This window comes from Phragmites australis, chromosome 7, assembly GCF_958298935.1.
Source record: "Phragmites australis chromosome 7, lpPhrAust1.1, whole genome shotgun sequence".
Lineage (NCBI taxonomy): Eukaryota > Viridiplantae > Streptophyta > Magnoliopsida > Poales > Poaceae > Phragmites > Phragmites australis.
In genome coordinates, this window is record NC_084927.1 from 28,594,721 (window position 1) to 28,617,537 (window position 22,817).

The 22,817-nt window shown below is 41.6% G+C and overlaps 1 protein-coding gene across 1 annotated transcript; it reads left to right on the forward strand.

Annotated features, from left to right (window-relative positions):
- The first annotated feature begins 1,725 nt into the window (after nt 1-1,725).
- On the forward strand, nt 1,726-4,159 carry LOC133924583 (protein CUP-SHAPED COTYLEDON 1-like). Its single transcript, XM_062370179.1, has 3 exons — nt 1,726-2,188; nt 3,171-3,436; nt 3,529-4,159. The coding sequence occupies exons 1-3, from the start codon at nt 2,020-2,022 to the stop codon at nt 3,919-3,921; spliced, it is 828 nt and encodes a 275-aa protein (XP_062226163.1). The 5' UTR covers nt 1,726-2,019; the 3' UTR covers nt 3,922-4,159.
- The last annotated feature ends 18,658 nt before the right edge of the window (nt 4,160-22,817 follow it).

The window sequence follows — 22,817 nt, forward strand, 5'->3', positions numbered from 1 at the left end:
GGTATGTGGGAGAAGCCCCTTCCATTAGGAGACCTAGGCTTTTATGACTACCGAGGCCTAGGCTTATATCACAAACTTGAAATGGCTTTTACATTTTTAATTTATCTGGCTTAAACAACCTTTATAACTAAATATAGATCAACTTTAATTCTTTAGCTTCCTCCAAAATATCTATTTGATAATTACACATTTTATTGTTAACAGAAGGCAATTTTTAAATTTGAGAGATATCTGAATTAAACATCGGTCTAATCCCATATATCAGTGAGTATATGGCCAACTCAAACAGATTAATTTGCAAAGCATAAGTTAGTTAGTACACATTAATCTCTCGTCCCACCATAAAACCACCCAGCTCCTAGTTACACACCGAACGTTACCGACTGATACATGTGCCGTAATTCCTATTACAAGATTGCACGTGAGCAGCCCAACTCGATTGCAACCGAGCGAGTGGCTCACAGAGCCTATTAATGGTCTAATATAAATTTTTCTTGTTAACTTTTTTTTGAAAACTTTTTCTCGTATGTTTTTTTAAAGTTTTGTGTTAAACTTTTTCTAAAGCATTTGAGTAAAAAATCTTCTGTAAAAAGTTTTAACGAAAAAGTATTTTAGAAAACTTTTCAAAAAAGAAAAGATATGTGAGGAAAAAAATTTCAAAAAAAAGATGAGGGTCATCGGGATGGTTCGATGGGTGCTCTCGCGCTGATTAGCATTGTCCTACATGTGCTCCCTACGAACGACGTCAGGTTGGTGTGCACATCAAACCGATGCATGATTCGCAGTTGCCGCGGCCCCGCCGTGGTACACAGCAGGCGTATTATTTGTGCCTTGACAGAAGCTTGTACGCCCTCTCACTCAAACATACCCGATCGGACGGCGCCATCACGTCGCCGTCGGCGTCCCTAATCATACGTGAACTAACAAACTTGAAAGGACCCCCCTCCTCTCCCTTTTTCTTCCCTTTTTCCATTCAGTTTCTTCCCCTTTTAATTTCTTTTTCGCGTGAGCATGCAACGGAGAAAGAAAATAAAAGGACGAGAAAAAAATTGAAAGCTCTATCGCGTTCCACGTAGGAATGTACGTCGGACCAGGCAACGAGGGAACTAGTGTTTCACGCACCGTACGTTGGCCTCCTCTTTCCATCGGTGCCATGACTTCCCGGGGATGGATAACTTGCGAGGCTGGGCCTCCTCGTCGATCAGGCGATCCGGATCGCCGGAGCAGTTCTTGTGGCACAAGCATGGCAAACATGTCGTCGATCAGTGGCGTACTGGCGTTGGAATCTTCCATTGCACCAAAGCTTGGCTCTCGAATTGACGGCCCTCCACGCCTCAGGAGATTGAGGGTAAGACTACCCCTAACCATATTTCTTTCATTTCATTCCCTTCCCGATTCTCTTCTCTGTTTTTATTCCTTTTATTTTCTCTCGTCTCCAACAGCTTCCCTTCGAGTGTACGTGAAAGAAAAGGAGAGAGAATTCCGTTCTGAATGGAATGACCCTAAGAATCTCATCGTGAAGGAAACCGTGAAAAAAAACTGTTAGAAACGCTGAAGGCAACGAGAATCCCTTCACGACGGAAATCTCCTTGTAAAGTGAAGCCGTTGGGTTCGGTCTAACAACGTATGGAGCGGGCCGCTGCTCGCCTGCCCCCAATTTAACTAGCTACTAGAGCTCGGCTGGCTGGCTAGGGCAGCGCGCGGCGCCTTGTGCACTCCTCGTCTGTTCCGTGACAGGACGTGCGAGGATTCCGCTGCTGTCAACAGCGGTTCCCTCTTGCTAGCTAGGCTCTCCATCTCCCCCTTTGTCCTGCTATAAAAGGAGCCGCAAATCCAACCGAACCGAAGAGTGAAGACATATAGTTGCTCCTTGCTCTGGTTAGTTAAAAAGCTAGCTAGCCAGAAGGTTGCAAGAAATTAGTTGAGTTGCTTGTCCAGCTCGACCGTGTGCGTAGATAGATCAGATAGGTATAGGGAGGGTGGTTAGTCGGTTGCATAAAGAATCATTGGCAGAGAGGGATGGGGCTGCGGGAGATAGAGTCCACATTGCCGCCGGGGTTCAGGTTCTACCCCAGCGACGAGGAGCTGGTGTGCCACTACCTCTACAAGAAGGTGGCCAACGAGCGTGCCGCGCAGGGGACTTTAGTGGAGGTCGACCTCCACGCGCGCGAACCATGGGAGCTTCCAGGTGAGCCCCCGCTACTAGCTCCCTGCTGTTCATCTCTTTCTCTCGCTCTCTCATGACTGTTGTTCCAAGCTTCCAATGGATTTTGGATTGGTTCCTCTTGAGATGTCCGGCCGTTAGTTCTACTGTTCGTGTTGATAATTAGTATACGCCGCTTGACGAGTTTGATGATGAGACGTTGGTATGCAAGCTGAGGTTAACTACTAACCTGATTGAGGAGAGGTGCCTGTGGAGAAGAAAACCAAGCGATTACCTTTTAAGTTAAGGCCATGCTAACCTATCCAGGCATCATCAACAGATGCTTAATGGTGCCCATGGTGGTAGCAGCAAGCAATACGGTGTTTTTTGAAATTCTTTTTGTCGGTGCTTAATGATTTTTAAAAAAACTTATGTGTTCCTTGTGTTTTAATTAGATAATAATAGAAATATAACTTTGGATCTATGCATCAACAAGACATATCTTGTTATTTAATAGTATTTATATTAGATAACTAACAAGCTAAGAGACCACAGCTCAAATAAAAAATATATGTATACTCATATGATATTTCTTCCAAATAAATCGTCTATCATGTAGAGCCATGTTTTTTAACCTTACAAAGTGGGCGCAATACCGATACCCATTGGACTAGTCACCGGTCGGTGTTCCCTTGTTCAGTTAATGTCGAATCAATATATATTCCGTAAGCATCCGGTGTAATTTCTTTCGACAGTTAACGAGTCAATTAACTGATCCGAACGCAAGTGTCATACTCGTCGCCATCTTGATGGCGCCCTCAAATCCTGTCCATTTCCAAGCTACGTCACATGAGTAACAGTTACGATTTTTCTTTCAGTTCCTTCAAAATTAAAGCAATTCCACTTTCCGGTAATCAATAATCTCAAACATGAGTGAAAAACGGTTACGACTTTCTTTGCAGTTACAATCTGAAACATGTATTAGATCGTTAACTTTGCTATGGTTTCTCTCGGTCGGCGCATGCAGACGAGGCCAAGCTGACGGCGAGCGAGTGGTACTTCTTCAGCTTCAGAGACCGCAAGTATGCCACAGGGTCGCGCACGAACCGCGCCACCAAGACCGGCTACTGGAAGGCTACGGGCAAGGACCGCGAGGTGCGCAACCTGACCACACGCGCCGTCGTCGGCATGAGGAAGACGCTGGTGTTCTACCAGGGACGCGCCCCCAACGGCGTCAAGTCCTGCTGGGTCATGCACGAATTCCGTCTCGACTCGCCGCATACGCCACCAAAGGTACCACCGTAGTTCCATCTTCCTTCTCGTTTCAGTATTGCTTTGATAGTAGTTGCTAACGTGTATGAAAGCACTGCGTGGCACTTGTGCAGGAGGACTGGGTGCTCTGCAGGGTGTTCCAGAAACGGAAAGACAACGAGCAGGACAACGCCGACCCCTCCTCGCCGACCTTCGCCGGCTCGTCCCAGGCAGTGGTTCTGACGGACCTGCCCATGATGGACGCGTACAATGACCAGACAGGCTCGTCCGTTGGCTTCGCACAGCAGCAGGAGAACGTGGGCGGCACGAACCCATTGCTGAATGCAGCGATCTGGCAATACAGCTCGGTCCTTGATCACTTCCCCCTGCAGGAAGTGAGCAGCTCGCCGATGATGGGACTAGGCTCCAGGGGAGTAGGAGATGGGTGCGGCTTCTTCAGCAACACCGGCTTCGAGGACATGGCGAACACTGGGGCCATAGGATTCCCGCAGGGGTGGATGGGCTGATGCATGCATGGATGTCAAACGTACGTGCAGTAATGGGATTGTGCGTTGTGAAGAAAATGATTGAATTAATTATTTAATTCCATTGGTACTAGCTAGCTACTGTATATAGGTAGCGTGGATTTAGATTTGAAATTAATAGAGTGCACTCCGCAAAAAAAGTAGTTTGTATGTGCATGATATAGATGGTTTGGTTCACCTGAATGATGCAAATTGTGAAGGAAAAATATTTATCGCTCCACTGCTGTGTATGTAAATTAATATGACTCAGTTCAAGTACATGCACGGAATACATCTGTGTGGAATATAGTGTACGTTACCGAATGTATCTCCTTTTTCTTCCTATAATTGGTTCTAAGTCTACATCCATTTTTTTAATATGGGGATACCCTATCTCCATTACCACATAACAGAACCACTATTTAAGTATCTTACATCCAAATAGAAAAGGTAGAATTAGAAAACTAAAAGGTTCAGTAGGAATCAGACTTGTTCAAAGACAAAGCCCCCATAGATCTAAAGATATATCCAAAAGCGCTAAGAGTTACAGAACAAGCACAAAAAAAACAACACTCTCAAGGGCAAAAAGTTTTGAAGATATCAAGGAGCTTCCTTAGCATCTTCTTCAGTATTCTGAACACCCTCACCGGTCTGATCCTCTAAGATAATCACTTAGTTGCTTGGAAGAGCTCTGGAAGAGGATTGCTACTGACTGACAAGAGCATTCATCACCGTGTGAAGCAGGTCCTGAGCCCCCTGCATCAACTCATTCTTGCTTAGCCCCTTCAACAGATCTGCCCAAATATTCAGAAAAGAACTAGTATGAAAGATAATTTCACTAGGATCATGTATCCACTTCTTTTCAAAACAAACAAGATTCCTTGCTTTCCAAATGACCCAACACACTGCAGCAAAACCAACCACATGAAACTCTTTTTTCTGAGACAAAAAGTATTAATCCAGCTATAGAATTGATTGACAGAATTAGGAATAGAGTCAGCTCGAACGAACATAGCAATAAAGTCTCAAGCTACTTTAGCCATTGGACACAAGAAGAAAAAATGCACACAAGACTCTTATTGAGTGCAAAAATAGCAAGTTCCATCTTCAACCTAATTTCTTTTTAACATATTATCCTTAGTAAGCAGTATATTTTACTCTAAAAGTCACAGAAAAACTTTGATCTTCAAAGAAAGCTTGGCATTCCAAATATAATTAAAAGAGATGTTAGAGAGCCTCTCACTAACCAATTGTACATTGACTTAACCAAAAATTTACCATTCCTTTCAAAAGCCCAATATTTCACATCATCAGCATCACTTAACTCTATTGGAGCTAATAAACTTTGAATAAAATTCCACGAGCGCTGAAGATCATCAGAAAGTCATCTCTTGAAAGGGAGATCCTAATTCTTATGATAAGCCATCGCTTAGAAGAGATGTTAGGAGAGCCTCTCACTAAGTCTACATCCATAAATACAAGATGTGATGTATGTTGAAGTTTGAGTATATTACCCACATTTTTATCAACTTAACCTTTGAGCCGAACTGGTTGATACGTGGAACTGATCCTAAGTTGAAGACATGCTGATGCAATTTTAAAGAAAAATGATTGCAGCCCATGTTCATTTATGTATTAGTCCGAGAGAAGTGTACACGTTAGAGTGATTGTTGCATGCAACTTAATATTATGCTAGTACAAGTTCTTGCTAATTTCCAGGCCAGATTGTATAATACATTCTACTTCATCCAATTTCAGAAGCCTCACGACTAGACTCATTCATATCTAAAGGAGGTGTTTTTCGGCTGGTGTTGATTTCAGCATAAAAAAAAAAACAAAGTTCGGCCGAGTAAACACGAACACTTGTTGTTTTATGGTCATAGCTGCAGAATATATACATACTATCAGTCACACATGTGAAATCAATAATATTGTAATAGAATCAAGAATTTTTACAAGAAAAATAATAAAAACAAAAAGCTAATGATATATTCTAAAACATCTTAACTTAAGATAATGAAAAGATATTCATCTTTGCATAGGAAAAGAAATGATACAGTAAGAAAAAAAAGGTAGGAGGTCGAACTAACCTCTGACACGTAACTTAATGAAGCAGGCTCGGAGTTGGATACGACTATGCGAGGCATGTGAGGTAATTAGTTGTTGCCTGGGACAGGGAATCAAGGAATTTGATTACGTTCCATAATTAGTGAGGTCTAAGTGCGAATTTCAACCGTGTGATTAAGTCTCATAGACAGTAGATATAAAAAAATATCAAAAGCTACTGTATAACTCTTGCATTCTATACCTAACTATTATAGAAGACATAGTGATTCTAGTTATTATACATATAAGGAAATAATTATGTATTAATATATTTTAATACAGATAACGTCTATTAGTTGCATGTTTTTAAATTGATTGTGGGTTTTCAAACAACTGAGATGAGAGGTGATGGGGGATCAACTTTAATTTAATTATGGATCATATGATCATGTTAGATGTATGATTGAAATTGTTTGAAGTTATTATAACTCGTCTATTTTATAGAGTATATAATATATATATATATATAGAGAGAGAGCATTGCAAAGAATAGATGTTGAAGCTTTTTGAGAAAATTATCCAAAATATTTTAGAAAGGTTGGATTTTCAACGACAAACATGGCTGTCAAGAGAGAATCAATCTGGCCAGCTGCTGCCATCGATCTCTGCATCTTCTGGCCAAACTGCCAGGCTATCATGCACAGGAATCTTGAATTCTTGGCGCATGGTATGGAGACAACATGTCTTTTTACATGTCATAGCTAGCTAGACATATCTATATATACACACACACGGAAAAAAAGGGGGAATGCTATACAGGTACTCACGTGAATTTTGGCGCTGCATCTCCAAACGTTGGATGCATGGCCTGCTAGGCCAAGTTGGCATGCGTACGTACGTTTGGATGTGTGCAGGCCGCCGACAGAAAATACTGCCGACAAACTGCTACTGTGGAATGTAGTTCAGCTATTTCTAACAATTGTAAAGAGAGATACAGTTTAAGAGAAATATTATCTATTTTTTATTTATCTATATTTATAATGATAGGTGTTACTTCGTATATATAGTACACAAAACTACTCAGAGATATAGACTTATTTTAAGAAGGTCAAATCTTTAAAGTATGAGACGGATCTAAATTTTATTGTAAAACTTCAGGTTTACTAACACTCTCTTGTGCACTTCTCCTGAAATACATATGTTTTATCAAAACTCCCAAAAATCTAGTGAGAAAAATTAGGAGAAAAAATATATAGCTTGCGACATGGTCACACGAATTACCTTATTAAAAACCTTAATATGACAAACTTCAGGAAAACTCATCTAAAGAAAAAAGAGTATAATTCACCCAAAATACTTCAAATAATCTTTATAATTAACTTTGGACAGTTAATATTCTTGATTAAGATTTAATTCTTTATATTAGTATTTTGTAAAAATTCTTTCCTGAAATGTGCAACTCTCTAAATCTCATCATCCCAATGCAACGAACACGTCTTTCAAAAGTAGATAGGGGGAGAAACTTAGAAAATAAATCTGCAAGATTTTCATATGACTTGTTATGCATTACCTTTATTTCATACATCTTATGCAATTCATTAGCATAAAAGAACTTGGGGTTGATATGCTTCGTTAAGTTGCTTTTCACATATCCTGATTGTACTTGTGTAACACATCAACATTATCTTCGTAGATAATGGTATGAGTATTTGTAGTGTTCAAAATATATGACTGTTGGATATGATTGATCACTTTTCTAAGCTATGCGTATTCCCGTGCAGTTTCATATAAAATTATTATTTTTAAGTGGTTCTTCAAAATAGATACAAAACTTTGTTTAGATGATTTCTAAGATATTATAGTTCCACCACGTAGAAAAACATAGTCAGTTTGTGATTTCGCTGTATGCGGGTCTGACAGGTACCCAGCATTTGCGTATCCAAACAGACTTAGGTCCTGATTCTTTCTGTAGAATAAATCCAGATCTTTGCTACTTTGCAAGTAACGCATAATATCATTCACGCCCCTCCAATGCCTTCTAGAGGGCTCTACGCTGTATTGGAAATTCTGGTCCCAATACTTTCTCTCCCTCTTCTTTAGGTCTATATGGATCTTGATCTGTTTGCAATGATCTTTCGACCATAGGGGTTTTAGTGGAAAATGATTTTTCAAAAACCAAAGTGCTCTAACACCTTCTAAGTATAGTTTTACTGATGTACTAAAATTCCATCTGTCACATACTCTAGCTGCAGGCCTAAGTAAAACCTGGTTTTACCCAAATATTTCATTTCAAATTCATACTTCAAGTACAAGCTTGCTTCTTCTATATCTTCTTCTGTACCGATGATATTCAGATCATCTTCATATACACAAATCCATCCCAGGATCTGACTGTTTTAACCCATATAGCGACTTCTTCAGTTATACGCTATAAAGATGTCTATTTCTTCTATCCTGATTTGACAATTGTATTCCTTCAGGTACCTTCATATAAATGTCTGAATCAAGGCTTCTATAAAGATATATGGTCACAACGTCCATCAATTTTATTTTTAACTGCAGGTTAACTGCCATTAAGATTAAATATCTAAAGGTAATGTCACCTATCACCGGGGAATATGTTTCTTCATAATCAACGTCTGGTCATTGAGTGAAACCTTATGCCACCAGTCGTGCTTTGTACCTCACAATTTCATTCCTTTCATTCCTCTTACGAACAAAAACCCACTGGTATCATACTGGTTTGATGTGAGAAGGTGTGCGGCATACTGGTCCCAAAACCTCTCTTTTCTTTAGGGATAACAGTTCAGCTGTTATTGCCTTCTATCAGTTTTCTCAATGTGACCTCATTCAGTCATTCTACATTCAATGAGCAATGCAAGTTCAGGGTCATGATCTATGATTGTGGTAATTTTATTTGCAAATTATGTGTTGACTATTTTTGTTACGCTATTCCAGTATTCCTCTGAATTCACATAGTTTATTGCTATTTTATCATGGGTTTCACTTTCAGGTGCTTGCTCTTCATAATTTCTTTCAGGTGCACTTTCAGGTGTTTCTTCATTATTTCTTACTATTGGAGCAAGGCCTTATAGTTTACCAGTATTAATTTCTATTTCAGCGCACACATTTTCGCTGGTTTCTTCCTGCCTAGGAAGATTCAAATCCAGTATGCCTACTTCCTGCGATTCCATACCATTGTCAGGTCTCAAGTGTCTCCCATTTATTTTCGTTTGGTGTATTGTTATGATTAGCTATGGTAAGCTCTCATTTTCCACTTTCGCTAGACATCTCTGGCTATTTGAGACTTGAAAATCCGAACTTTTTGTCATTTTATTATTTTTTGAAATTCCTAGGACAAGATGAGGGTACCTTATTTTGGTACTTTCATCCTCTCCGATGCATTGCGTACATGAACATGTGACTTAGTCACGCTCTTCAAATCACAAAGATGATTAGATAGACCGCGTTAATTTCTACAAATCGATAATTTTATGTACTTCATCATTTGCTTCACTAGTGCGAGGATCATGTGCTATAATTCCTTTCAGCTTGCCATATAATTTCCCGATATTTTTTTATCCAAGGGTATATTTCCTCCCCTAATGATGAAAAATTATTTTCATAAAAAATGCAATCAGCGAATCGGGTCGTATGTAGATTTTTAGTTATTGGTTCTAAATATCGGATTATGGATGCAGTCTCATAACCGACATATATTTCAACTTTCAGCAAAGGTCCCATAGCGGTTCGCTGTGGCGGCGGTATCAGTACATAAACCATTCATCCAAGTTTGCATAAATGGAAAAGTTTTGGAACTATCCCTTACACTAGTTGTATATGTGAATGGATGTTGGAGTAGGATGGTCTATAATTAATGAGGGCTATCGCATGTAAGACTCTATGTCCATAACATGTAGCAAGCAAATTACAGTGCTACAACAAAAGTCTACCAATGAACTTTATCCTCTTTATCAGCACTTTGGCTAGTCCATTCCGAGTTTAGACATGCGGCACAGAATGTTCAACTTTAATTCCTCTACCAGTGCAATAATCATCAAACGCTTTAGAAGCAAATTCTCCAGCATTATCCATTCTGATGGATTTCGCGCGATGATCTAAAAATTATTTCTGATTTGTATGATCCGTGAGATTAACTTTGCAAATGCCTGATTGCGGGTAGATAATAGACATACATGCGACCACTTTGAGGATGCGTCTATTAATACCATAAAGTACCGAAATGGGTCAGAAAATGGTTGAATAGGATCACAAATATCCCCCTGAATTCAGTCCAAGAATGAAAGGATTTCATCTTATGCCTTCAAGGTAGACAGTCTTATTATTAATTTTTCGATAGCACATGCAGGGCATAAAAAATCTCCGTGATTCGGAAAATTCTTCACACTTATGCCATGACCTTGTGAGTTAGTAATTATATTTCTCATCATTCTAAAACTAGGGTGACCTAATCTCATGCCATAGGAAAAATAATTCTCCACTACGAGTGAACTCTTTAGGTGCTTTAATACGAGTGTAGTACAAGTCACTACTCATGGAGGAAAATTTTTATAATATTCTCACTTAACTATCACGCTTAGTGCTGAGTAGGCACTACCTACTATCTTCTTCACTAGTTTTTACCTAGAAACTGGTTGCACAAATATATAAAAAACTTAAGAGGTTTCTTGTAGATTCAGAGTACAACAATACTTCTTCGATGTGCATAGTAGTTTCCATATGTAGTATGACTATGATTCTTCCAGAACCTACTATGTATTTATCACTACTAGTGACAGTCATCACTTTTTTAGAGCTATTTCTAATAGACTAAAAATACACATTTTCTCTTAAGATGGTGTTTGTGGTTCCACTATCCACGAAACACACTTCCTCCATGCGGGCGCCACACATATTCTATACCGTAAAATATTGTGTGCAGGTAAGCTTGCTCTTTTGGGGCTTTCATTCAATCATTCTAAATTCAGAAACTAGATAAATGGCTAATTACTCTAATTCTAGATACAGTCTACGAAATATTCGGCCACTTCTTCTTTAATGGCTTTCTTTTTCGCTTCATCCTTCATGACATCTTCTATAGTAGTAGAGGAGAGCAAAGTAGGAGGCCTCTGCATCATTCATTATGAGGTCTTTTATTGCTAGTGTGGGAGCATCATCAACTTCTATATGAGATGCTTCCCTTTCTACTGCGTCTACTTTGTCTACTTCCATCCCCACTGCAATGGTGAGGTGTGCTTTTGGCTGCTTCCACAACATGCTTTGGTGCATTGCAGATTCTGGTTCTACTCTCTATATAGCTTGACTTCTTTCTTTATCTTGTCATTATCATCACCATGCTTGATCTTATCTGCCACCACTTTCCTACCTCCCTTTTCTCGCTTCTTATTACGGTTCTTGCGTGCTTTGAAAGAGGTGTGATTCACTTCCGGGCCACTGCTCTTTCCATGCGGCTGAGATAAGAAATTCTTGTTTATGACTTTGTCATGAACTTCAAGAAGCTGCAACACGTCAGTCAGTTCTGAATACTTCTTGTATTTTGATTGACGGTGACTGTGTGTGGATTCTGCTGCATTCGGGTGGTAAGTGGAGAGTCTTCTCAACTTTGTCCTCTTGTGATCTCTTTACCACATAGGCACAGAATTGTGCAAATACGATGCAGGACACAGTTGTACTCTCTAACATGCTTGTAGTCACATAAACCGAGACGGACCCATCCTTGCTCTGCAAGAGACTTGATGGTGTACTTATGGTATTCAAAACGCTCCTGCAGTGTGTCCCACAGTGCTGCTCATTGCCATATACTCATCCTTCAAAGTAAGAGAGTGATGGTGACGGAGAAAATGAAGTGTATAATCATTCTCATCCTCCGTAGGAACCATTACACTACTTGTTCCTAGGCAAATAGCATCGCGGAGCTTTTTCGCTCCAAGTATAATTCGGACATTTGACGCTCAAGTGAGATAGTTGCAACCATCTATACTCAGCTCAGTGAACTCCTTGTTCGTGATGCCAGCCATCTTCATTTTCAAATGATGCAAGTATTACTACTAGTAAAGTTTCATTGTGTTGCTAAATTGGATTGTTGTAAATTTTTCGATATTTTCTATGCTATTATATGAATATTACTGAATTTAAATGCATAATAGGCAATTTAAACATTAACAATAACATATAAATAAATATTGCACAATTGCATAAACAGATACAAAATTCAAATTCAAGAGGTACTTCTCTACAAGAAAAAGTATTCTCAAGGTTTTCTGTAAAGTCTATGGGTTTATACGTAACATTCCAGGATTTGCGTAATATTCAGAAACCACGAGGTCTAATTTGCAAAAATAGGATCTTTGGATAATTTTTAGAATAACTAAGGGCCTAAACACAAATTTTCATAGATTGTGCTTAAATACTTGAAAACCTGAGGGCTAAATGCAAAAATCGGATTTTCTTTTCTTTTTCTTATTTTTTCTCCGGTTTTTACCCTCTATCGAGTCGGCTTGCTTACTATTTGGGTCGGCCCGATCTAACTTGGCCCGCCCACATCTTCTAAACGTGGGTGGCTAGGGTTTCTAAACCCTAGCCGCCTCTCGGTCCTGCAGCGGCTGGCGCTCGGCAGTGCGTCGCAAGGCATGGCCGGCGATGGCGCTCGTGCGCGAGCGCCGAGCTGCAGTGCTCGTGTTGGAGCGGCACGTCGCAGGGCCAGCGAGACGACGGTGGGCAGCGTCGCTCATGCGGGACGGCTTCGAACGATCGTGGCGGTGCGCTGCGGTGCCGGCGGCGGCTTTGAGCCGAGCGGCTGCTTCGCGAGGCGTGTGCTTCAGGCGGTGCGTATGGCAAGCGGGAGCGCTCATGTGGTGCGTGATGGGCCGCCGGCTTCAAGCGACGACAATTCGGCAACATGTTGCTTCGGGGGGTCACGCGTGCGCGCGAGCGGCAGAGCTACAAAGCCATCGACGTACTCCCCCTTCTCTTTTTTTTTCTTTCCTTTGATCTTGTGTCGGTGGCCTTTGAGCTACTGTGTACGGGGACGTTTCCGTAAGTGGCAGTGCAGCGAGACCACCAGCTTCATGCCGATAATGTGCCATGCACCTTCCCCTTCTTTTTCCCTTTTTTATCTGTGCAGGGAGGGTGGTCGCCAGTTTGCCGGCCGATGGCGTGTTCATTCGTTTTCCGATTTGTGCAGAGACGACGGTCGTTGTTGGCGGCCGCCGACAAGGTGGTGGCTACGGGCCCCACTAGACGTGTTCGTTGCGGTTGGGCGCTCGAAATCGATCGTATCTTTCAATCCTTGCGAGCGATTTGTGCCGCATAAGGCATATAGGCTAGGTCATGATCTGCTCGCTTGACAATGATGTCGATTCAATGCAGATCGATCACAGCAGATTCGTTCCGCCAGCTTGGTCTCTGGCAGAGCTTCGTGCTAATAACGTGTTGAGAAATTGCTGTTATCGAGTGTAGTCCAATGATTCCTCGAAGAACGATTGCAAAGAGATACACGATGTAGAGGAAATACTGTCTATTTTTTATTCATTTGTATTTACAGTGAAAGTTGTTATTCCGTATATATAATATAAAAATCTACACACGATTGATCTAATCTTCAAAAGATAGAGAAATATTTTAAAAAGGTTAAACCTTTAGAGATCAAGATAGATCTAAGTTCTATTAGAGAAAAAATAATCTATGCACTTTGCATTAGTTGTAGTGTTCATGTATCTGCGGGGAGTTGTTAAATAGCGCGCGCCATCATACTTTGGCACGCCTGAATGCTCCACATGCGAGCAGTGCGAGCTATATATACTGCATGATTCTCTTTAGGATAGCTGCAATGTACTTGTCAAATGTACTTCAATTGAATAGATCCTAGCTTTTTTTTTATTGTATTTCACCCCTTGGCGGGAGAAGGATTGTGGAAGTTTTTTTTGGTCGATTCAATTGGCAGTTCGGTCCAGTGTATCTTTTGATACGTTCACTGTATCACAGGCCTGTTAAAGCCGTCTGTGCACTTTCCCAGCCCAGCTCTACTCCTCGGCCCAATTTTCGATTTGCTACGTGTGATCTGTGACTATCTTGAGGTCTTGAGGGCGTCACATGCCTACGTCTTCGCAGGCTGGCGTCAGGTGGCACTGGGCTGCGGTACGTACGTGTCGCTAGGAGGAGGAGACGGAAACGAAGACGGAGCGGGCGCACGTGGGGACGGAGCGCGCGGGTTTGGCCCCGTCGGGATCGGCACGTACGACGTGTAGATATAGCATGATAATATTTTAAATAATAACATTTTTAGATTTAATTTTATTTTTAATTTAATTTTTTATATAATATAATTATAAATAGATGTAGATAATTAATTATCGACTAACTTGAATAAACCCTATAAGATTCGAGTAGAATCAACTAGAATTCGATTAACAAAAACTACCTCGACTAGATATTTAAGAAGTATCTTGCTATCTCACTCAAGAAAAGTATAGAATAAAATACTCGAGTAATATATGAACTAGTTCATTCAATTAAACACTCAAGTATAATTATAGTGTACGTATCCGATGGTAACGTGAGATGCAGAAGCCCGTAATATCAATGTAGTAGATAACGACGAAGAGGAAGTAGTCAAAGTTGATCTCGATCTAGAGACAACGGTGATAATATAGATGAAGTAGCACACGATGACACAGAGAAAGCATATCGTGAGCAGTCGCAACGAGCATTTTCTAAAAACCTTATTCGTCTTCTCTCGATGCAGGATTCTAAAAACGATGGATTTAAAAGACCTACTTTTTCGTCATCTATGCACGTCGACAAGTGAGATGGAGTAGTCTACATTCAATAGCACTGACAGATATATATAAAGGGAGAGTCGTGTGGTTGAGACACACCACGATCGAAGAAGATTACGTCGACACAATTTTCATAAATTTATCTGTTTGCTCACACAGCAAAAAGAATAAAACGGCAAAATGATGTCGTACTTGTGCAAGCAATTAAACCTGATTTTGACAGACCATTCACTTAGGTGCCGCGTGCCCGTACCCTCCACCCTAGCTACGGTCCAACGAGATGAGCAAGCACGCGTGTATTCTTCTAATCCTCTTATCTATAAATGCTAAATAGATTGAGGAGAAAAATTCTTTTAAATTAATTTCCATCCATCTTAACAAGTAAGTTGGAACTAAGGAAATACACATTCCTTATATTATTAGGTTTTTAAAATTTATTTAGAATTATATAAATATAGTGGACTAAATTCATATATTTTAACCGATATTGTCAGTGTCAAGTGAGCAATGTTTATTGAGCTCCATACATCAACAACGACATCACACATACAGTTGCGTCCGCTTGACGCCTTGACCAGGGCAACTAGGGCGTGTGCAGCCAAGGATCGAGGAACCAGCAGCTAGCGTGCCGCGCCGCGCCGCGCTGCGTGCGTCCCTCCGTCCGGCCATTGGTACGCGACGGTGCTGCACTGCACGTGGGGCCCCGGTAATACGCCACCCCGGGGCGCTGGCTGGGTCGCCCACGATCGCCGACACAGAGTACCTCGACCCACGCGCGATGGTGACCCCCGCGGGACCCGCCCGGCCGATCGAGTCAAACACGCAACACCCCGTCAAGCCAGAGGCCTGCTGCCCCGCGAGCGGGTGGGGACAGGGCATTGGACGGAGGCGCGGCGGAGCCGCGCCTAGCCCGGCATGGCTCCAGGTGCCGGCACAGTGGCTGCCCGCCCGCCCACGCATGCGTACAGAAGTCGGCAGCTCGGACATGAGAACAGGGCGCCGCACAGGTAATCGATCGTCGTGCGATCCTGTCAATTTGCCCGGCCGGTCCGTCAGAGCAGGGGATTAATTACTCCAATTGATCGGAAGATGTAGCTTCGATTGGGCGCTACGGGCTCTGAGGGATTTCAGAGCAAGGATTAGCATCTTTGTTAACAGATGCTTATTATATTTTGTCGCATCCATGCACATATGCACCAGAGATTTCGTTATTTTTTTTTGACTCTTCACTACTGAATACAGCTGTAGTATTAGATTTCGTTATTGCCAGCAGAATCTAAGGGCCCTTTGGCAGCCACGCTCCTGCATTCTCAAGAAAACGTTTCAGGTTTGGTTTCTCTTTGAAACGTGTTTATGTAAATCAGAATTAATTTTAAAATTGTTTAGCTAGCTAACTGCATTCAGATCTTTTAAAAAGTGGTAGTGGTGCAATTGACCAATATACCCCTTTTTTACAATAATAATATTTGAAATGAGTGCTAATAAAATACATGCTTCTAAGACACATTACAGGAAGCATGCTGCCTATAACCAGGTAATAATATAAATATCATCCAACTGTTCGGATGTCCAAAATATTAGTGCTACCAAAATACATGATTGCAAAATGACATTCCAAAATTATATGAATGCCCCCAAAAGACATCCAAAATGTGAAAGCCATGATAATTGAGCTGTCATCTGGATCATAATATTGCTCTTACAAGATTATTACGGAACCTATATGTCGGAGTATAGAGTATCGGAGTATTGAGTAAAGGGACGTTCTAACACGGCTCCCACAAGGGATATGCCGATCAACTGGAGATATTTTTAGAACCCTAGCCCATCGCGTGACCAGATTCAAGCTCGAACGACCAGCGTAAGACTTGCGCGACCAGCATCATTGCGATATTATGAGATCCTATGACTAACCTTTGCTGATCGCGGGGCCGATCCTTACCTAACCCATCTAGTCTCATTTATTGCTATCTACTCAATTATTTTTTCCCAAGTCAACCCATCTAGTGAGCCCCTTTTCGTAGACCAAACCAGATATTATTTTCTCAGGCCATCACCTTGTGAAGCACACGCGCTACACCTTGCATCGGTGGTACTACAGGGCCATCCCTTCCTTATGGACGTCTCCACTTTTATTTTACCTTGGTAGCTCCACCTGTCCCCCACACCGTGGGCCACAAGCTTATTTGCCAAGCCGTTATGTCCTAGCCTTTCGTGAGCCCACCTACGAATTCGTCCACTTGCCTAGTCATTCTGTAGACCCTATCCCATCTGTCATGCGGTACCAAGTCGGTCCACAAAACTCCACTCAGTAGCATTAAATGCTACGGGACAGGGCAATATCCATCTGCGCCGGCCACGACTTTGTTCGCTGAAGGGAGGTGCCTCGGGAAAGAAAACATTAGAGTAGAAATCAATAAATGCGATTTAGAGAGGTTAGGTACGGACGTCCCGTGATCTGAAAGGGCTGGTTGCGGGATCACAATATATCGTAAGGAGACTGGTCGCACAAGCCTCGCGCTGATCGAGCGGGCTTTGACTTGATCGCTTGATGGGCCAGGTTTAAGTAAATATCCCTCGCCAGTCGTCATACCTCTCGCGGGCACCGTTGACCAAGACACCCCCTTACTCAATACTCTGATAACCTTTTATTCATATTGAACATCCTATGGCTTTCTCCTGGTGTGTTCAATGTTTCCATAATCCATCCATATCCAGTGAGATGTGAAGTTCGCGCATTCTTGTCATGGTAGATCATGTAATACTTGTGCATAATAGTAATAGTAGAAAACAAGTTGGCATAGAGCTCTTGATGCCGACACATAACTTTTAAAGCAAAAATATCATCATCATCATCATCATCATCAAAGTCACTACCATCCCTTCCTCTTTCGCTAGAGGATATCTGTAGAATAACAAGCATATTACAAGTTAAAGTCTGCAACAACATGCAAGGTAATTAACATAACACAGGCTCACAAGTTCTTGCACAAATCACCACACAGGTTCAACATGGTACAAGACATTACAAGTTCATGCGTATATGGAAAGATACACTGCACACGTTGTAGTAGCATGTATCACAATCTAGTAGCCATTCTTGACAAAATGTTCTATAGTGAGCCACTCAAAGCATTCTTGTGGATTGTCCATAGTTATAAACATCTCTCTTTTAGCTCTCTTGATGAACAATTCAGAAGCAATAAGGAACTACTTTGTATCAGGAGCAACTCTATACCCCTTCACAATCTACATTACTTCCTTAATGGAAAGCCCTGAGTTATCATCCCTTCTTGCCATTGATTTAATAGTGTCGTGGACCTCTATTTAAAGACACAATTTTTCTAATCTGATCTTGCATCCACTATCCTCTGCTTGTCTTATTTCCTTTTCTCTTCTATATTTTAGCACCATTACCTATCTTCCCATTGTTGGCAGGAGGTGTTACTTCTTCTAGGTCACTATCAACATTGCCATCACCATCCTCACCACCACCAAGATTAATAGCATTTGGTCCATCAAGAGGACTTTGGGGTATGACACATGAAGCATACTAATGGTCATCACCTATGTTTCTAAGGTCTTCAAACATAATCTACAAATCGGACTCATTTTGAAGTCCCTTGTCTTTAAACTTGTTACATGTGGAATATCCTATCAACATACATGCAAATATTAGACATTTGCTTGCTGCTCAATGTATGTTAAAAACAAAGAAATTACAACTTGGAAACTTACTTTTCTGGCCTTCTTCCACCAATAAATATCACTCATGTCAACTTTCTCCTCCTTGTAGTCCCAATCTAAACCTGTTTGTTTCATCAATATCTTTTAACAAGTATATTCTCCCTTCAATTTAGCCCATTTATTCCTAAATTGGAATCTTTTGTACAAAAGACTAGTCCTCTCTTGAACTTTCTCAACAATGGTTTTGTATCCCACATTGTTCAAATGGGTATTTGAACGATTTTCACACTTCACTTGTTTAGCAAACAACTAAAAAACAATCGTAGTATTCTCATCAGACCATTCGTCCATTTGCACAATCATGTTCATGTTAACATACATATACTACTGGAACTATCAAGCAGGTCCAACTAGCATCACACGTTAACAAATCGTTGCACAAATCATAGCACATGTTACTAAAAAAATTAGGCCCATAGTACACAATTATCACAATACACATAGATAGGCAAAAAATGGACATGAATATGTCGGCCAAATCATCTACAAATAATAGCACAAATCATCCAATCCATCCATCGCCCACATCTAAGAGGAGCACAAGGAAAAAATGAACAAGGATCCGAGCTACCTTTGCTAAGCATCAATGGAGACAAACCACGTCATCCTTTGATGATTGCTCAACTGTGAACAGAGAGAGGAGGCCAAATCTGGTGGCCGAGTCAGCAAAGGGCTGGTGAGCGACAAGGGTTGGACGGTAGCGGGCGAGATGAGTGGAATTAGCTGGCGATGGAGAGAGGAGGTAGGATCCGGTGCCAAAACTAACCTAGTTCCAACGGAGGGTCGATGAGCAGCAACAAATTCAGGGTTGTAGGTGGAACCCTAATGTGGGAGGAGGGTGTCGATGTGTGGACTCCAATCAAATTGGGGTGACGAAGTAGTACACTGGTACATGGGTATTTTGGGACAGTGGCAAAGGGGAGTAAATAATGGAGAAGTTTAGAGGGGCATAGGCAAGGAATGTACCATTTCACCTGTGAAACTGGTTTTTTTTGCCAATTTGCTCGTGCAATCAAAATGCTCATAACCAATTCTGGCATTCTCGCCTAGAACAAGTGGACACATCTGCAGAGATTCAACTATTTCTGACCAGAAATGAGAGCATTTTTTGCTACCAAACGCACCCTAACATGTGGGATTCACTAATTAGTGGGATCCATCTCTTACACCCTCTAATGCCATGAGCTCTCACTACTACAGAACAGTACATCACTGTTGGCTCCAAAACCCCTTCACTGCCGGTTTTGAAGTCGGTAGTGGGTAACATGCAGTGATAGTCGGGGATATCACTACCGGCTCCGCGGATCGGCAAAGGGGTTATTACTGTCGGCTGAAGGATTCGGCCGGCAACGATTCCCACTGTTGGCTGGTGGTTTTAGCAGGCAGTGATTCCCAAGGCATCACTGCCGGCTGAAAGCTTCAGCCGACACTGTTGTGCCTCCCCATTCTACTCCGGCCCTGTCCTCCCTCTCTGTCTTCTCTATCCTTCCTCGCTATCCTCGATCTCTCAGTCTCTCTCCCACTCAATACATGCATACAATGATACATATGTAATGTAAATAAATAATAAAAGCACCTTTATTAACGCATAGTAATTAATGTCACACATATATACATAATAGTTCTCACAGGACACCCTCTAAAAAGTTGATCGAGTTGAGCCAGTCCAGTATCCCTCTACCTCTACCGCGATGAGGACCGCATCGCCGCACGGACGACAGATGGCATGTGTACGACCGATGGTAGTGGAGTGGAAGACCTGGCCACATCTGATCGACCGTAGTGTCGCCTAAGCTCCAGGCTCGCCGGCGTGTCAAAGGCTTCGAAGTCTGGCTCCTGAACGCTAGTATTGTTTCAGCATTCAGCCTCCTCCGCAGCGCACTGATGGACCACCCTCTCATCCTCCTTCTCCTAGGCACGCTTACGGGACACTGCTTCTTGCTCCTCCGTAGTGCACATTGACGGACCAGCCTCTCATCGTTGGAAGGTCATTCTGTCGAAGAGTCGTCCGACGGAACCAACTCGGAAATACACCTTCATTAATATATAGTAATTTATGTCCTATATTAATACATAGCAATTAATGTCCATCATTAAAATGGTGTTATTTGGCGATATATAATCTATCTAATCTTCTGTAGACTTTCTCATTGTCGCATACTCTGTACAAGAAGGTACAGTGTAATATGAAGGTTTGTTACTGGTCGACGGCATGATCGGTTCATGAAAATCACTATTTGGGTTGATAACATGTTCCATGAAGAACCCGATGATCTATTCTTGAAGGGCATTTATTTCTACAGGTTGTTACTCTTTTGTACATAGTTTGGAGCGTTGTGTTTGAAGAATCGAAAGAATTAGTCATTCAACATGTGTAGAAATTGAAAATAAGGCATTGATATGTTATTTCATATCTCAAGATCATTGAACCTGATAGCGTCTCCGTCCGGACTGAATACGTGCATGAAAGTTAGAACATAAAACGCGCAGAGATTATTGCTGGGTGGCTGCCTTATACACTTCAAGAGGAAATGATTTGTCAGTGGATCGAATTGAAACTTTTTATTTGAAAGGAAATGCAAGACATGAAAATTTCTTGCGTACTGGAAAGTCAGTTTTTACATTATACTCCTTCATGAATGGAAAGTAAATAATATTCTTTTTATGATATCTTGTGTACGTCGTGTACGTAAATATGAATACCAATTGAACTTAGATGCAATCATGGAGATGATGATCGAATTTACCTATTTAGCATGTCGATGAGGTTTTGGTAAGTTGTTTGAGCTCTCTTTTGTGAGTCCAAGATAATGATCTTACTCAAGTCTGGGTGAAAGACAAGCATGATCCACTGAAAGCTACAGAAATATTATGTCACCATAAAAAATTAGTACTAGAATCGAGTTGCCCATAAAAGCAAAACACCCTAGCGTGCAAGCACGTACTCATAGCTGTAGGGTAGGAGTATGATTTTTTTTTATTTGTGGTGAAGCAGACACTTCAATATATAGTTCTCAGTGAAGTTTGGACTCTCCCTTACAATGTCTGGTTCACAAGCCCAGGATAGATGAATCCAACTTTATGATCAAATTGTTGTTTGTATGCACGGTTCTCCATTCTACAAAATAGAGATGTTAGCCATGAAATTTCAAGATACAAGATCATATAACATGATTTATATGTATAAGTCACTTACAGAGTCCACGCTCTGACTATAGCCACGTCGAGGGCATCTTCCTTGTACAGTTCATACCTAGAAGGAGCCATCTCTGTTGAGAAAATATTCATCTATGTATCTTACGGGAAACGCCTACAAACCCTGCCTGGATCGCTCTAAGTACCACTGATGTAATCGGTGCATTTGATTTGTAAGGTTTCTTTCTATATCTAGTTTGACCAAATGTTTGGTCAACTCAAACGGCCATGTAACATCCAACTTTGCAATATCCGCTCCCACAGCAAGTCGTGATAGTTCTTCTGCTGATAGTCCAAAAGTAGCCAAGAAGTCCCAATGCTTGGAGCAACCTGCATGATTGGAGCTAATTTTCTCTTGGTCTGCTTCTTACTAATACGTTGATAGTCACTTGGCAATTTACTTGAAGTCACCCCCGTCTATTTAGATTTGACCATATTCATAAAAACTTTCATGGTATCTGCAAGCACAACAGGCTTCGGTGGAGGTGGTGGAGGATGGAAATGAGTAGTGACACCGGCATCCACAATATTAGTGAATAGACATCCTTAGGTTCCACTAACTTCTTAGATGCCACCAACTTCTTAGATGATGTTGCCTCCTTGGATGTTGCAGAATTTGATCTTATTTTCTAAGCTGATGGCTGGCTTGTTGATGGCGCTGGCTTCGTGAGGAGTGGACTTCTTTGAGGCGATGGCTGAGGAGGTGGACTTCTTTTGGGAGATGGCCGAGGAGAGGAAGATCTTCGAGGTGACTGTGGCCTAGGGCATAGTGGAGAGTAGAGATTCTTGGTAGCTGTCCCTGGTGAAAACATAATGTAGGCCTTCTCTCACACATTGGATTTGTGCTCATTCTCTCCTATAGTATTCGCGCCCTCCTCTGCGGGGTAGTCCACCTCAACATGACGATACTGATCAACTGCCTTATTTACTTGAACCATGACATAGCCCTCCTGTATCGGACGTTCGTGCAAATATTCATTGGAGCTGCGGGAATAAGCCACGCTGGAAGCCACCTTGATGGTAATGTTTCTAGCACCAATGTGCACTTCACATGGTGTTAGTGCCACCATGAGGTCTACGGGATAAGTGGTGGGTCAGCTCCCGAAACTCATG

Bases quoted from the DNA above. Each gene is read 5' to 3' on its own strand.
- LOC133924583 (XM_062370179.1), top strand. From the start codon at position 2,020: ATGGGGCTGCGGGAGATAGAGTCCACATTGCCGCCGGGGTTCAGGTTC. The intron at 2,189-3,170 runs GTGAGCCCCCGC...CGGCGCATGCAG, and splicing joins CGAACCATGGGAGCTTCCAG to ACGAGGCCAAGCTGACGGCG. The intron at 3,437-3,528 runs GTACCACCGTAG...GCACTTGTGCAG, and splicing joins CGCCGCATACGCCACCAAAG to GAGGACTGGGTGCTCTGCAG.